Here is a 17,610-nt window from a genome sequence, read left to right on the forward strand (position 1 = left end):
GAGAACACTTCTGATACTGGAAATGTTAGGTTGGAGTGAGGAATGGGGAGAGCGGGTAAGCAGTTAAGTACTGGCGTGGAGTTCAGGGGAGAAGACAGGAGTGAAAATAAAATCTGGGAAGTTGTCAGTGTATAGTTGGAACTTAAAGCTCCAGCACTAGATGAAATCAAGGAAGTAAGTGCAGACAAAGACAAGGTCCAAGGACTAAGCCTTTAGGGCACCCCTAGGAACCAGCAAGGGAGCCTGAGAAGGAGCTGCCAGTGAGGCTGAAGGAAAAGGATAATGCTAATGTGTTGAGAACAGACTGTGCGCTGCAGAGAACAATTCATGTCTGTGAGGTACCTGGCACTGATTTAACTGAGATTGTGGCAGGCTAAGGGAGGGAACTCACTTACCCAACCCATAAGGCAATTGCAGTTAGGGTAAACTTTAGGCAGAAGCTTCCAAGATATGCAAGGATATGACACAGTTTTTCAGAAAAGTAAAATTTTAAAAACAATATTGAGTTCTCCCTTTTACCAAAAACCAAAAACCAACCCCCTCCCACACACAAAAAAAACAGAGTGATAATCAGGTTAGAGGAGGGTTTCTCAACCATGGCACTAGTGACATGATAGGCCAGATAATTTTTATTTTAGGGGGCTGTGCTGTGTATTATGGGATGTTTAGCAGCATCCCTGGTCTTTACTCACTAGATATCAGTAGCATATCCCCACACGTCCCCATTGTCAAAACCAAAAATGACTACATAAGTTGCCAAATGTCGTCTGGGGGACAAACTCATCCCCAGTTGACAACCACTGAGTTAGAGCAAACTGTCAACAAAAACCAATTCCTTAGTATACTCTAAGCATCCTTATTGTCAAATACACCCATTAGTTTCTGCTGATGTTCTGTACTTACACCTGTCCTACTCTCTTCTCCAGGCTTTTTACCTGATTTGGAAATTTCTAATTATATTCACCATCCAGAGTACAGAAAGTAAGCAATTAGCTCAATCTGTCATAAAAAAATGCACTTCTGATTTTTTCAATGTAAAAGGCATTCCCTCAGTTATCCAGTTCAAAAATGACAATTTCTGCACACCCATGTTCACAGCAGCACTACTCACAACAGTCAAGAGGTGGAAGCAAGCCAAGTATCCATCAACAGATGAATGGGTAAACAAAAAGAAGTATGTACATAGAATGGAATAATTCAGCCTTAAAAAGGCAGGAGGTTCTGACACATGCTACAACATGAAGGAACCTTCAGGACATTATGCTAAGTGAAATAAGCCGGTCACAAAAGGAAAAATATTGTATGATTTCACTTTTACAGGTTACCTAGTAAAAATCGTAAGACAGTTAGCCAGTTAAAATCATAAGACAGAAAGTAAATGGTGGTTGCAGGTGCCAAGATGGGGAACGAAGGGGAAATAGGGAGTTGTTTAATGAGTATAGAGTTTTGGTTTTACAGGATGAGAAAGTTCTGGAGATTCGTTGCCCAACAATGGGAATGTACTTAACACTACTGAACTGTACTTTCATTTAATTTTATTTATATATTTTTTTCAGAGATGAGGTCTCACTATGTTGCCCAGGCTGGTCTCAAACTCCAGAGCTCAAGTGATCCCTCTGCCTCCCAAAGTGCTGGGATTATAGATGTAAGCCACCATGCCTGGCCCCGAACTGTACTTTTAAAAATGGTTAAGATGGTAATTTTTCTATGTTTTTTTTACCACAATTAAAGAAAAAAAGACAGTGTAGGCTCTGGAATCAGACCATCTGGATTCGAATACTAGCAAAATGCTTAATGAGTTACCTGGCTCATAGTTAAGTGCTTGGTGAACATCAGTCACTAATTATAAGTTAGTATTTTAACTGGTGATTACACCAAATCAGTGTGCATGTTTTTCAAGAGCCATGATTGACAGTTATACATGCCTTTGATTGGTGAAATGGGAAGGCAGTTATAAATAAAGTTCGGTAGAAAAAATGACCATTTCTAATAATAAAACATTCTGATAACTGAATATCATTAAGTACAAAATAAGGTTAATCTCTTTTCCCTCAAAATTAGGTCCACTCCTATGGATTTATCATGTCACTTAGTTTAAAGATCTATTATTTTTTCAAACCTTTAAAAACTTTTAAACATTTAAATTTATTTGTGTGTATATAAATACATGTTTTTCTTAAAATGATCAAGAATCCATTCTATATGCTATCCTATTTATATAAAGGTTTTTCTTTCATTACTGATTTCAGCAAATACTTGCAAAGTCCTATGCTGTCTGCAATTTTGGCTCTTGTTCATTTTCTTCCCAACATATTTGCTCAAAATTGTACCTAATTTTAATAGTTGTATGTCAGTTAAGGATAGATAAGGGAAAAAAGTAACAAAATGAAACAAAGTTAAAGTCATAGAAAGTGAATTAAAAAAACCTACCTATCCACTTTTTGCAACAAGCAAGTTTGCAACAAGTAAAAAGTCTATTAGAGACTAAGTTCTTAGCTGTCAAAAACAAACTCACCAGTTATCAGGTTAGAAAATGGGTACTCATTCTGTAAGATCAAATCCAAAGAACAGCACAAGCACTGAGAGCAGCAGGGGGTTATGAGTTGTCTAACCTGCATGGGATTAATCTTAACCGAGCGTTCGAAGCACTCTACACACTCTTGAAACTCCTTGTTCCGAAGATGAAGGAGGGCTTTGGAGCGCTGCGCACGAGCACTGTGGTACCGGGACAACTCCCAGGCCTTGTCATAGCAAGAATGGTCTCCAAGGACATCTCCAAGCAAGCAGTACAAACTTGGCGTTTCTTTTTTCTCCAGCTCTTGTCTAAGGATTTCTTCTGCCTAGAAACAATAGAAATAATGAAATTGCTTAAAAGTGACTAACTGCTATTTTTTTTTTAGCACATATATATCTTTAATCTCACATAATCCAAATTTTTATTTTCAACATTTGAGATTTCTTATTTCACACATCAAGGACACAGGTTGAGTAAGAGGACCAATACAAAATAAATACAGGCATACCTCAGAGATATTGCGGGTTTGGTTCCAGACCACTGCAATAAAGTGAATATTGCAATAAACCAAGTCACAAAGTTTTTGGTTTCTAGCATACATAAAAGTTGTTTTTGGCCGGAAGTGGTGGCTCACGCCTGGAATCCCAGCACTTTGGGAAGCTGAGGCAGGTGGATCGCCTGAGGTCAGGAGTTCAAGACCAGCCTGGCCAACATGGTGAAACCCCGTCTCTACTAAAAATACAAAAATTAGCCGGGCGTGGTGGCGGGTGCCTGCCTGTAATCCCAACTTCTTGGGTGGGAGGCTGAGGCAGGAGAAATTGCTTGAACCCAGGAGGTGGAGGTTGCAGTGAGCCAAGATTGCATCATTGCACTCCAGCCTGGAGAACAAGAGTGAAACTCTGACTCAAAAAAAAAAAGTTGTTTTTACACTATACTGTAGTGTATTAAGTATGCAATAGCATTTTGTCTAAAAAAACAATGTGCACAGCTTAATTGCTAAAAAATGCTGACACAGAGATATGAAGTAAGCACATGTGGCTGGAAAAATGGTGCTGATAGACTTGTTTGACACAGGGTTGTCACAAACCTTCCATTTGTAAAAGGCGCAGTATCTGTGAGGTGCTATAAAGTGAAGTGCAATAAAAAGAGGTATGCCTCTAAGGTGCAAGTAAAAGAAAGGAACGATAAAAGGGGAACACTGCTTCACTGGCCCTCTGGGGTCCTCAAGGAAAGGCACCGAAGAGAGGTTTACTTCATGATATCAGGGGGACCCATTACCTGCTCCAGGTGTGGCCACTGTGATCATTTTTTAGAGCAGTACCTTTCATTCACCTCTACCCAAAGGCAATGAAAAGCATGTTTTTCCTTTTTCAAAATGGTATGGTTGGGGAGCCCGGGATCACGGAGGAATTTATAAAGGATGGGTTTTTAGCAATGTCTATTAAATTGTATACAAATTTACATACAACTTAATAGGCATTGCTTAAAACCTACCTCTTAATCAAACTACATCCTACCTCACAGATAAAACTTGCTCATACTAGACCTATCTGATTCCAGACAGCCCATTCACTTTAGAAATTAAAAATCATCCTCAGTACATTGAACAGACTTTGGCATTATTCTCATATGTCCACAGTTTGGAGCTACCTCATCACTCAGGCTAATTGTGTACTTGTTGCCACCACTCCTCAACTCCCTCCCACCGCCGTGTCCACCACCCCATTTCTGATAAACTTCAACACAGAGCGAGAAGCACAGTAGTAGCTCTACTTTGCATCCTCATACACACGCCTTCACGTAAACAGCAGTGGTGCTGCCAAGGACGCTAAGATAGCCATTGCCAAAATGGATGTACATATCCAGGAAAGCCATCCTTTAGCAGCTAAAATGAGACTTTGAAGCCCCTAACATATATCAGTTGGTAATCCGAAAGTCTGTATATTTGATTTTCTTTAGGTTGGGCATATCTATACTCCTTAAGCAGTCTAATTTTTGTGAACTCTTTTAAAAGAAGACTGTGCTTCTAAAAGTGTCTTGGGATGTTGGCTCCTCTGCATTCTGATATAGTTCAGGTTGTGTATGCTCTTAGACCTAATCTGAAAGTGAAACTGGAATTTATAAAACAGTTTCTAAGAAAAAATACTTTTAAGTCCCAAACAGTCAAAATAAACATAAAGTTTTAGAATATAATCCATGTAATTCCCCTCTTCAAACATAATACAATAGCTATTAAAGTATCTAACTATATAACTGTAGTCACCTATAAAGAGATGTATTCAACCACAGACTGTAGCCGCAGCAGAATTTTTGCTGAAATCATCTTACCACGTGATTGAAGGCATTTCTCTTACAGCCTGACACCAACGGTATGGTACCCACATCACCCCAGAAATTCTGGAGGCCAATTCACCTAATAAATTCCTTTCTGCTTTAGCCAGTTGCAGTGTACTGTAGTGGTCTGTAATTAAACAATGACCATTATAGTAACTGGGTACAGAAATGATTTCAGGCAATGTACTTCTGGGGCAAATGGAAATGTGTGATTGGTATCTGATCTGGTTGGGTTTGAAGACAGAGAGGATGCAGTGATCATGAGGGGGTGAAACACTGGTAGTCCATGATATCCTGTGATGAAAGAATTACTTAAGTTATCATGTGTAGTAACAGAACTAAGACACTTACCTAATGCACGGTTTTGCATATCGAGTGACAGGAGATTATGAGGGAATACAACTGTGAGGTAAGTTGGCTGTTTCCAAGTTCACCATACAGCTCAAAGAAAGCAAATGACATTCAGTGTTTTAAATCCCCCAGGTCAGAGAACCAGGGAATTTCTATGATTATCTAAAAGTATTTATTTTCCCCTGTAGCTACCAACCTGGTATAGCCAAAATCAAAGGTAGGTAGATACTGCTCCTATAGGATAGCTGAATTACAATGTAGAATGAATTTAGTTTTATTAGTTCTTTTATTTTTTATTTATTTTTATTTTTTATTTTATTTTTATTTTTGAGACGGAGTCTTGCTTCTGTCGCCTAGGCTGGAGTGCAGAGGCACGACCTGCTCACTGCAACCTCCACCTCCCGGGTTCAAGCGATTCTCCAGCCTCAGCCTCCCAAGTAGCTGGGATTACAGGCATGTACTACCACGCCCAGCTAATTTTTGTATTTTTTAGTAGAGAGGGAGTTTCGCCATGTTGGCCAGGTTGGTCTCGTTAAGTGATCTGCCCACCTCGGCCTCTCAGAGTGCTGGGATTACAGGTGTGAACCACCATGCCCAGCCCAGTTTCACTAGTTCTATGTGAATGTTACGGCACTTGGGCTCGAAGCAGTGGCTCAAGCCTGTAATCCCAACACTTTGGGAGGCCAATGTGGACGGATTCCTTGAGGCCAAGAGTTCAAGACCAGCCTGGCCACCATAGTGAAACCCCATCTCTACTAAAGATACAAAAATTAGCTGGGCGTGGTGGCACACGCCTGTAATCCCAGCTACTCAGGAGGCTGAGGCAGGAGAATCACTTGAGCCTGGGAGGCAGAGTGGGAGGTGGAGGTTGCAGTGACCTGTGATCAAGCCACTGCACTCCAGCCTGGGTGATAGAGAAAGACTCTGTCTCAAAAAAAAAAAAAAAATTTAAGGCATTTGACTGGATTAATCGAGTATGCTTTAGTCTTCCATTTTATTTCTCTATTGGCTTTCAGTTATATATCATTTTATTATTCTTTAGCGATTGCTTTGCGTGGGCTTGGGACTATGGTAAAAGTGACACTATGTGACTTTCAAAGCTGGGGCATAACAGGCCAATCAGCTTCTGTGTGGTTCTCTTGGAATCCTAGCTTGGAGTCCTGAGCTGCCAGGTAAGTAGTCCTACTCCCTGCAGTCACCATGCTGTGAAGAAGCCCAAGCTAATTCATGTGGAGAAATCCCACTGAGAGGCCCTGAGATTAGATGAAGAGAGTTGTCCAGCCAGTCCCCAAGTATCCCAGACCTGCCACCAACTGATTGCAACTACATGAGTGATGCCAGACCACTGCTCAGTCAAACCCTTCCTAAATTCCTGTTCTACAGAAACCATAAGAGGGAAACAAATGATTGCTGTTGTTTTAAACCACTAAGTTTTGAGTAGGTTTGTTACACAGCAATAGGAACTGCAACCATTGTTTAAAGAAAGAGGGTAAGTCTAGTACTAGTTACTTCATCCAGGCCAGGAGCAGAAGAGGGCACTGATTATGAAAGAGCAGGATCCAAGAATTTAAATGGAGACATTTGGGAGGATTTAAATAACAGAAATTCCCCAAATCTACTAAGTTTCCTATACCAGCAGAGTGTATCTGATAAGAGTAGTGTTAGTTTGCTTAAAGACACCATAATGACTGTACCCTTCCATCCCTCATTGCCTTCAGACATAAAAATAAACCAACATGCAAAAAGAACAGTTGATTTTGTTAATTTACAGGGGAAAACCTTCGGACCACATGGTAAAAGAGATTCTAACCATGCTAGACTAGAGAGAAAAAGGATCATAATTTAAATCAGGCTAAATTAAGACATTCATCAGAAATTTCTGATTTGCAGTGCTAACTCAAGCAGCTGGCGATGGTTCTAAATTATTTGCTCAACTGCTTGACTAAAATCTGGACTCAAATGTGGCCAAAACTAAACAAAGTTGAGATGCCAGAAATTCCTTTGTGTAACGTACAGGAAGTCATCCAATAACTTAGAACAAAAAGGCTGTTGTTAATTTATCACTTGCAACCTGCTCATCTACCCCTAACTACGTCCCCAACAGGGCCCAGAGGATATTCCTTTTACATTTTAAATAGGAGAACCAGCATTTTTGAAAAGTGCTATGGTAGATGTTCCGTGTAAGCTGGGGAAAAGCTTGGAGGTCCTTTTGTTGAAATGGACTTCCTGATTTTAATGGGGGTGGTTAGAACCCAGGGTGGGAGAGACTTGCTGATAGCACTAAACCTGGAAGCATGATGAGCATAGTTATTTGCAATCAGCATGGCCAGAGTGATAATTAGATATTTAGGACTAGCATGGATCTTAAGTAGTGACTGACTGATCCTGAAACTTCAGTTCCAAACTAGATGGGCAGCTGATGAAGTTCAAACTTGATATATATAACATTAAAGAAAAAAATTTCTAGGTTTGGAGACCAGATGCCTGAGTCTCCATGCTAAGACATTGTCTCTCGCCCAGTTCCTATCTTTGAATCACTTCAAAGGCTCACAGCCTTTTACATAAAAATAAACAAGAAGCCAATACCATTCAGGAAGGACTCTGGAATAACATAACAAGGATATATCACAGCTCTTCTCTAGTATTTTCCAAAGAAGTAAACATAAATATTTGCCAAATAATTGTATCCTGGGGAAACAGAAATACCCCATCTTCTTAGGATTAGCTTTTTAATGTTAACCCTTTGGGACTCAGAACATCATCATGATAAGTGGTTGGGTTAATGAAAGTCTGTCCCTCCCATGGTAGGCCCAGTAATCTGGGCCTGAATCTATCTAGTGGTGATTACTCTAGTTCCCTTCTCTTCCCTTCACTGTGAATGTACAGTGAATTCGATATATTGAACAACCAGCAGATCCTCTAGTAAGTGCTACTATAGTATAAAGGGCCAAGCAAAAGCCCCTGAAGCATACATACTCTTCTCATTAAAAGAGTAAACTCAAAGCAACACTGAATATCTAGTAAATCAGAGGTTGGTGTCATTATCAAAAACTTGTGTGTATGTGTGTGCGTGTGTGTGTTTGTGTGTGGTTTAACCTACTCATTTAAACTGAGCAGAACAAAAATGGGTCCTGGAAAATGTGATGGATTATGATAAACTTAACATAGTGGTGGCTCTGATTATAGGTACTGTTCTGGACATAATCTCTGCTGGAATAAATCATTACATGGGAAGCAGGGTACTGATACAGCAAATGTGCTTTTCTCTACACAATAACCAGACAACACCAGATATAGCAGCCTTTTACCAGCACAGAGAGAAGTACACTTGTCCTATCTTGCTTCAGAACTACATGGACTTTATGATATAATTTAATCTGCAAGGACCTTGATTGTCTCACCAACCCATGGCCTTGATGACATCATGCTAACAAAACACAAACTAAGATTTTAAAAACTTCTGTGCCAATGTCAACTGAAAACCAATTAAAAATTATCATATAGCTGATATTAATACTTCTTAGGGAAATGTTGAATTTATAAAAATCCATTTGACGCATCACCTCTAAGGAACTCATCTATTAAACAAATCAAGGTTTGTTAAATTAAATATTTAACTTTATATGTTCTAAGAATGCTTCAATATCTAAACCCCCATTTGAAGAAACTTTTAAAAAGTTTCCCCATGTCAGAAACTCTTCTTTATGTAACACAATCTATGGAATAATCTGTACCTGCTAGTATGTTGCTACTTTCCAAATAAGTAAATTCCCAAGTTAAACAACCAAACCCTTGCATAGTCATAGGTACTGGATTATGCTATGTCAACTTGCTTAAACTGGAAACTGTTTCCCAAAATCCCTTTTCCTTCTGATTTCCTGTTAGAGTTCATCATAGGAGAACCTATTAAGGATTTGAAAGGCAGAAGCGAAGCAACAGCCTTTAGTCTTGGAAAGTTGTCATGGTCTAATATGGTAACAAACAAGATGTGGAGATGCTCTGCAGATCCCAGATCCCATGCTCGGTTTGTCTACCTTGTCCTTCCAACTGCTGGCTCTGCTGACCTACAGCAACCCCAGGCCCCATGAGACATTTGCTGTGTGGACTCACAGGGTTAATAGCTATATAAATATAATGGTTTTCCATAGATCCCTCCACAAGCCCCTGCTTCATGGTCCCATTTCAATGGCTGAAAGTATTTGGCTTCTTGGATTTCCCTTAAGTTCCGACTTACCCAGTTGTGCCAATGTGTCAAGTGGACTAGTCAAAGATTCTTGCCCTGATCTTCTGATTCCCTCTTCCATACCTTCATTTCCCCAGCTCTTCTCGCATTTGTGTTAAGATTCAACTCCTTTAGTAAACCCCTTATTCTCTAAAATACTCAAAGTGGCTCTGCTTCCATAAAACAGGCCTAAGTGATAAAATCTCTTTTTTTCCCACTTCTACCTTTTAAACTTCTTATGTATCCTTCCAATTGGTAGTAATATATAGGTTAGTTTTTATCCAGTTGATTCTTAAATGCATGATCTCATGTAATCCCTACAATAATTCCAAGTAGTATATATTAACATGCCCATTTTTGAGAGAAGGAAATAAAAGCTTAGATTTCTTAGTCAATTGGTCACCCACAACCCAAAAAACACTAAGTTAAAAAGCAGAAACTTGATTCTAGGTTCAACACTATTCCACAGGCAGACAGTAGCAAATGTAACGGTATAGGGACATCTGAAAATTCCCTCCACTATAAAATAACCAGAAAATTGGCCAAAAGTGTCAGAACCAACTTTTTCAGAACTCTGAAAATTAACCAAAGACTTGCAATAATACAGGATGCATTTATTCAGGAGAAATGGCTAAATCTTGGTAAGAAGAGCAAGCTTCATGGCATTGTACCATTCCAATCCCCTCTTCTCCAGTTCTGTAGTAGCCTTGAAAACCAAGAGCCTGCAATCATCGTGAAAACTAGTAGCCTGGCAGCCACTAGAGGGGCAGAATGGGTTTGAAACACCTGTAAAGCTGCATTTCCAGAAAACTGTCATCATATGCCCAGTCTAGTGATTCCCTGGAAAAGCTCACTTGCAAGACTATCTTTATTTGACCTAATTCTAAGCTTGTCCAGTGAAAAGTCTTTCAAAAAACAACTAGAAATGACTGATTAATTTTGCAGCTGCCTGAGGTGGTAGGTAACAGTTGGGGCAAACAAATGCAAAGAAACAAGAAAGTATGTTTACACAGGGAAAAGGCAATCAACAGAAACTATCCCTAAGGATGCCCAGAAATTAGACTTACTAAACAAAGACTTAAAATCAAATATTTTAAGTAATCCCTAGTACGGGCATTAAGAATATAACTCAGGCTGGGCACGTTGGCTCACGCCTATAATCTCAGCACTTTGGGAAGCTGAGGCGGGCGGATCTCCTGAGGTCAGGAGTTCGTGACCAGTCTGTCCAACACGGTGAAACCCCGTCTCTACTAAAAACACAAAAATTAGCCGGGCATGGTGGCGTAAACCTGTAATCCCAGCTACCCAGGATGCTGAGGCAGGAGAATCGCTGAAACCCGGGAGGCAGAGGCTGCAGTGAGCCGAGATCACGCCACTGCACTCCAGCCTGGGCAACATGGCGAGACTCTATCTCAAAAAAAAAAAAAAAAGAATTGTTAGAACAAAGGCACATTTTTATGATAAGATGTTCACTCTATCAAGAAAGATATAACAATCACAAATATATGTGCAGCTAAAATAACTCCAAATTGCATGAAGCAAAAACCGAAAGAACTGAAGAGAAAAATAAATAATTGAACAATAATATTTGGAGATGTTAATACCTAACTTTTAAAAATGGACAGAATAACTACACAAAAGATGTAAGTAGACCTGAATAATGCTATAAACCAACTAGACCTAACAGACATTTAAAGAACACTCCAGCCAACAGCAGAATATACATTCTTCTCAAGTGCATATAAACATTCTCCAGGATGTACTATATGACAGGCCACAAAACAAGTCTCAACAAACGTGAAAGACTGAAGTCATACAAAGTATGTTCTCCAACCACAATTGGGATAAAATTCAAAATCAGTAACAAAAGGAATTTTGTGGAAATTAAACAATATACTCTCAAATCATCAATGAAATGAAGAAATTACAACAGAATTAAAAACACTTTGAGATTAATAAAAACAAAACCAAAATATGCTGAAACGTATGGGATGTAGCAAAAGCCTGATTCAATGGAAATTTATACCTATAAATGCCTATATTGAAAAAAAAGTTCTCAAATCAATAATCTAACCTTCCACCAAAAGTAACTAGAAAAAGAACAGCAAACTAAACCCAAAGCAAGCAGAAGAAAGGAAATAAAAATTAGGGTATAAATTTACAAAACAGAGGATCAAAAAATAATAGAGAAAAATAAAAAAACCAAAAGTTAAATCTTTAAAATCAAATTACTAAAATTAGAAAGAAAAGAGGAGACATTACTACCAATCTTACAGAAATAAAAAGGATTACAGGGAAATACTATACTCCCCAGGTATCCTACGCTGAAAATAGGATCCAAGGCTCAGACATCAAATCATATTCTCAAAGAATCTGCTTAGTTAAAAACACCGTTCTACAAATAACTATTCCACTTCAAACTATACTGTAGTATAGATTGTGAAGATTTACCAGAGTTTAATACCTAGTATTCTGCATCCATTGCAAAGAAGACAAAATAAATATAAACAGTACCCAACTTACGATGGTCTGACATACAATGTTTTAAATTTACAATGGTACAATAGCAATACATATTTGGTAGAAACCGTACATCAAGTACCCATATAATCATTCTGCTTTTCACTTTAAACTGTATAAGATACAGAACACCTTATTACAAAATAGGTTTTGTGGTACATTATTTTGCTCAACTTTAAGCTAATGTGTTTTGAGCACATTTAAGGTAGAATAGGCTAAACTGTGACGTTCAGTAAATTAGGCGTATTAAATGCATTTTAGATGTACAATTATTTTCAACTTACGATGGGTTTGTTGGGACGTAACCCCATTGTAAGTCAAGAAGCATCTGTATACAAATGAAAAATGAAATCATAATCAGGAAAATCTTCACATTTGGAAATGCTAGGGTACTCAGGATTTCATATATTTCCTCGACCAACTCCCACCCACCACAACTCTTTTAAGAATGAGGAACATAGTGGATGGTGTGTAACTTGTTGCTACCCAACATCAGTTCTGGATATTCTATTCACTGCAAGATGGGTCTGAAGGGCCAGACTGTGTAACTTTCCAGAGAAGGTGAGAAACACTAGAGCAGTCACCCTGCTTGGTCTGAACTGACCTCTTCTTTCCTCAAATTCTATCCCACATTTTTGTGTTAGATAAGTTAATTCTTTCTCCTTGAGATCTTATACCTCTTCTTTCTGCCAACAAAATTATCTTTCCCAAGGGCAATGCTGGCAGTATTTCCTTTCTTCAGCTAGTCATATTGCATTCCTCAGTCTTCTTCACTCTTTCCAAAATGTTGTTTTCTCTGTCTTCCTCCACTTATCCACTCAATTTATATAATTTATTACCAAATAATGAGCTACAAAAGATGTGCCCAGTGAACATAAAGTACCAGGGTCTACATAACATCACTTCTGCAGTATCAAAATGTGAATGGCCATAAATCTTCACAGAATGCAAAAGCTTTAGAATTTCTGGCTATGGGTTACTATTTCCCCATGGGAATATATAGATGTGCTTTTTTTTTTTTTTTTTTGAGATGGAGTTTCACTCTTGTTGCCAAGGCTGGAGTGCAATGGCGCAATCTCAGCTCACTGCAACCTCCGCCTCCCAGGTTCAAGCAATTCTCCTGCCTCAGCCTCCCAGGTAGCTGGGATTACATGTGCTGCCACGTCCAGCTAATTTTTTGTATTTTTAGTAGACCTGGGGTTTCACCATGTTGGCCAGGCTGGTTTCAAACTCCTGACCTCAGGTAATCCACCCGCCTCGGCCTCTCAAAGTGTTGGGATTACAGGCCTGGGCCACTACGCCCGGCCAGATGTGCATTCTTATAGGATTCAAGAAACTTTCCATCTAAATGTCTATTAAAAATAATAAAAATACATTCCCCAAACAAACAAAAACATATTTAAATGGGCAACTGGTTGCAATGAACCTGCGGCGCTTGCAAGAATCTTGTCAGATGCAAACCCTGAAGATCATTACCCCCCCTCCACATACAAATCTAAGCTGTTTCAACAATCTATTGTAATTCCACACAACTAATTATTAATTTTAATACATTTTTTTGGCAATGACTATCTCAGCATAAAACTAAGTTGGCCAAGACTCAAGCAGAACTTGTAATTATAACCGGAATAACACGCTGTTTACCAGGGAAACCTGCACTATTTAGAGAAAGGGTCATACCCTAAATTGCCCAGAGATGCTTGCCAATTTTTGAGATGAATATTAGGGGGCTGGTAGATGAGCATCCAAAGGAAAGAGCCACTGCTTAGCTCCAGCCAGTTTGGACACCAACGTGGGACTCTGGCCGCTCAGTGTTTCCACATCTTTCAATTCTTTAAGAGAGGCCAAGAAATCTAGATTTTTTTAGATGAAATATCCTTAAAATATTTATTTATTTATTTTTTCAAAACACTGTGTAAGGCAAACAAACTGCTGCTCTGGCCTATATTCCAGTTTGCAACTTCAGATTTAGGTCATTAAACTCCCACCCCACAGTGGACATCACAGTTGCTTTTTTCCTGCTCAGCATCCCTTCCCTGATCTTCTGAAAATTAAACTCCTCTTCCCTGAGGAAAACCCACTCCATGTGTGGTCCAGGTAGTTCCTATCAGATGAGATGGCAGAAGGCACATGATTCAAGCCCTTCAGTCTTCCAATGAATTGTTCTTTAGAGATGTGGAACTCACTGTATTTTTCCACCAAGATTACTAAACTTGGGCTTCCTGTGGCCATCATGTCTGCCTCAGGGAGAGAGCTACAAAGTCCTGATGATATCATCTGAGCCCCTGCAAGAGCTCTCATGCGAAGTCTACTAAAATTTTCAGTTGCAAGAACCAATAAAATATCCTTTTTTGCCTAAACTAGTATGTGTTAATTATTTTACAACCAAAATAGTTTTAACATATTGCTAAAAAATTGTGTTGCATAATCTAGTCTATAGACTTCCAACTACAAGAAGATCTGTGAGGATATATGTGCTTTTTTTTTTTTTTTTGAGACGGAGTCTCACTCTGTCACCCAGGCTGGCAGGCTGGAGTGCAGTGGCGTGATCTTGGCCCACTGCAAACTCCACCTCCCAGGCTCAAAGGATTCTCCTGCCCCAGCCTCCTGAGTAGCTGGGATTACAGGTGCTCACCACCATGCCCAGCTAATTTTTGTATTTTTAGTAGAGATGGGGTTTCACCACGCTGGCAGGCTGGTCTCGAACTCCTGACGTTGTGATCCGCCTGCCTAGGCCTCCCAAAGTGCTGGGATTGCAGGCGGGAGCCACCGCGCCCAGCCATGGATGTATTTGCTTTTAATCAGTTATTTCAAATGTCAAATCTACTTACTAAATGAATGACCATGAACAAGCTAAACTAACATTTTGAGAGTTTGTTCTTCATTTTTGGCTTACCTACCTCAGAGAGGCTGAAAGAAGCAGTAAGCCCTAAACTGTTTATCTTCTTCCTCAACTCCTTCCATTAGAAAACCAGACTGGAAAGCAAGACACTTGAGGTTGCCCTACCTCTAGGAAGAGGGGACTTGAAAAAGCTTCTAGGAACATTAATATTTTCCATAAATAATCACACTGGTCAACTGTGTAGTTTCTCCAAAAACAGAAAAATTGCTGTTGTCAACTATTAAATAGATGATTACAGAACTTAGCCAAGAAGAACCAAGAAAGGGAGGTCAAAGAGAAAAAAATTACTGATAGTAGAAGATCAAAACTAAATTTTTCCACATAAGGCTAATTTCAACCAAACACTGGATTTTTTATTAAAAGTGTGGAAAATCACAGGAGTCCTAGAAATCTTAGAAAGGAATCTATGCAAGATACAAACCAAGGGGATCATTGCTTTAGAGCAGGACAGCAGAGAAAGAGACATGCAGCTGTGAATATGAGAGCCACATAAAATTTGGAATCTGTACATACTTTTAGCACTGTCATACTAAAATATTCGCTCATCTGTATCTATCATATCAGACTATAACTGTGTTGGGAGTAAGTTTGTCTATTAGTCATCTTTGGAATATTCTTACCCAGCAAACAGTAGGTAGTCTATAAACGTTGGATGAACTAAACTGGAACTAATACTAAAGTCACACAAGGCTAATGGTATTTTCTAAAGTCCTTCAGATTCTAAACAGAAACATAAAAGATCCTTCCCATTTGGGAATGACGGGAGAACTTCTTTAGGTGACACTCTCTAGCTGAAATCAATACTGAGTATCACTATATGACTAAATTAGGACAGATCTGACAAAAATTTATCCTAGTGAATAGAGAGGTCATATAGCAGAATCTGAATTTCACACGCCCTACTAACCAAATTATGATAACTAGGAAGCAACTCTTCTTAGAGGAGCAAAACTGATGGCCTGAAAGGGGATTTTGGGTATTTGAGGGGTTCCCCATCCTGGTGGTATATTTTGTGATCAAACGGTCCGGTGTTGAGAACTGAGAATTTCAGATATGTGCAAGCAAAGGAACTAATATATTGAAAACCTGCTATATTGGGGCTCATTTATATTTATGATGATATGGTTTTTCTGCAAGTTGTTATATGGGAAATTTGAGATTTGCGGGAGGTAAGACCCTACCCTAAGCACTACTAGGATTCCAGGAAGCACTCTGTCAGGGATGAAGCCTTGGGTTTGGGGTAAAGAACATGGGTGAAAAATTAAGTTGAGCCTCCAGTGAAAAGGTAGACAAAATATTTCAGGAAAGTTATGCATACTTGAGTGAGAAGGAATGAAACTACCCTTTTTGGCTGTGATCTGTGCCTTAACTTTGTGAATTAGCGGAAATTTTGTGAATTAATGGAAAGAATTAAAATTCTAATGTGTGATAAGAGTGGTTCTTATCTGACCTTGCATCTGGTCAGTATATTAGGAAGGGAAATTGGCAGACCAACAACTATAGGAAGCCCTCCACGTAAAAAATGAAGAGGAAAAAAATAAGCTCTAGACCCAGAGATGGCACCAACTATGAAGAGTATCTTTGACGACTACATGAAGAGCAAAATTAGACTTAATAAATACAGGTTTGCTCCAAGGGAATGGAGAAAAAGCAGGCTAAGAATTTAAGGTTCCCCAATTAGCCAGATTTGGCCTCTTGACAATAGCTTTAGGATTAAAAAAAATTTAAAAAAAAGTGTGTGCGCACACACACGGGACTCCCAAAATATTGGCCATAGTCTAATTCTAGCCTTCTACCTTGAAGCAGAGAGCAAAAAATGGATTCTGATTCTATTGTAGAGGCTGTTTCTCAATGACAGGGAGACTGACCACTGAAAGGTGCTCTACGTTCTCAATACAGTACATAATGATGACAGGGGCACAGCTGACAGAACTCCAAAGCACGTTTCACTCTCACCAAGAACAACCCTTTTAGCAGAATGCCAATTTACTCCTAGTCTAAATTCTTATTCTTTTTTTTTTTTCTTTTTTTTTTTTTTAATTATACTTTAGGGTTTTAGGGTACATGTGCACAATGTGCAGTTTTGTTACATATGTATCCATGTGCCATGTTGATTTCCTGCACCCATTAACTCGTCATTTAGCATTAGGTGTATCTCCTAATGCTGTCCCTCCCCCCTCCCCCCACCCCACAACAGTCCCCGGAGTGTGATGTTCCCCTTCCTGTGTCCATGAGTTCTCATTGTTCAATTCCCACCTATGAGTGAGAACATGCGGTGTTTGGTTTTTTGTCCTTGCGATAGTTTACTGAGAATGATGTTTTCCAGTTTCATCCATGTCCCTACAAAGGACACGAACTCATCGTTTTTTATGGCTGCATAGTATTCCATGGTGTATATGTGCCACATTTTCTTAATCCAGTCTATCGTTGTTGGACATTTGGGTTGGTTCCAACTCTTTGCTATTGTGAATAGTGCCGCAATAAACATACGTGTGCATGTGTCTTTATAGCAGCATGATTTATAGTCCTTTGGGTATATACCCAGTAATGGGATGGCTGGGTCAAATGGTATTTCTAGTTCTAGATCCCTGAGGAATCGCCACACTGACTTCCACAATGGTTGAACTAGTTTACAGTCCCACCAACAGTGTAAAAGTGTTTCTATTTCTCCACATCCTCTCCAGCACCTGTTGTTTCCTGATTTTTTAATGATGGCCATTCTAACTGGTGTGAGATGGTATCTCACTGTGGTTTTGATTTGCATTT

General features: G+C 39.2%; 1 protein-coding gene across 1 annotated transcript in view; it reads right to left on the reverse strand.

The window, feature by feature from the left end:
• Positions 1–17,610, reverse strand: part of TTC27 (tetratricopeptide repeat domain 27) — a 196,288-nt gene that overhangs the window by 59,209 nt on the left and 119,469 nt on the right. Inside the window, exon 13 of the mRNA XM_055253546.2 lies at positions 2,613–2,840. Within this exon, the coding sequence (XP_055109521.1) occupies positions 2,613–2,840 (228 nt within the window). The remainder of the gene's footprint in view (positions 1–2,612; positions 2,841–17,610) is intronic.

Source organism: Symphalangus syndactylus, chromosome 18, assembly GCF_028878055.3.
Source record: "Symphalangus syndactylus isolate Jambi chromosome 18, NHGRI_mSymSyn1-v2.1_pri, whole genome shotgun sequence".
NCBI lineage: Eukaryota > Metazoa > Chordata > Mammalia > Primates > Hylobatidae > Symphalangus > Symphalangus syndactylus.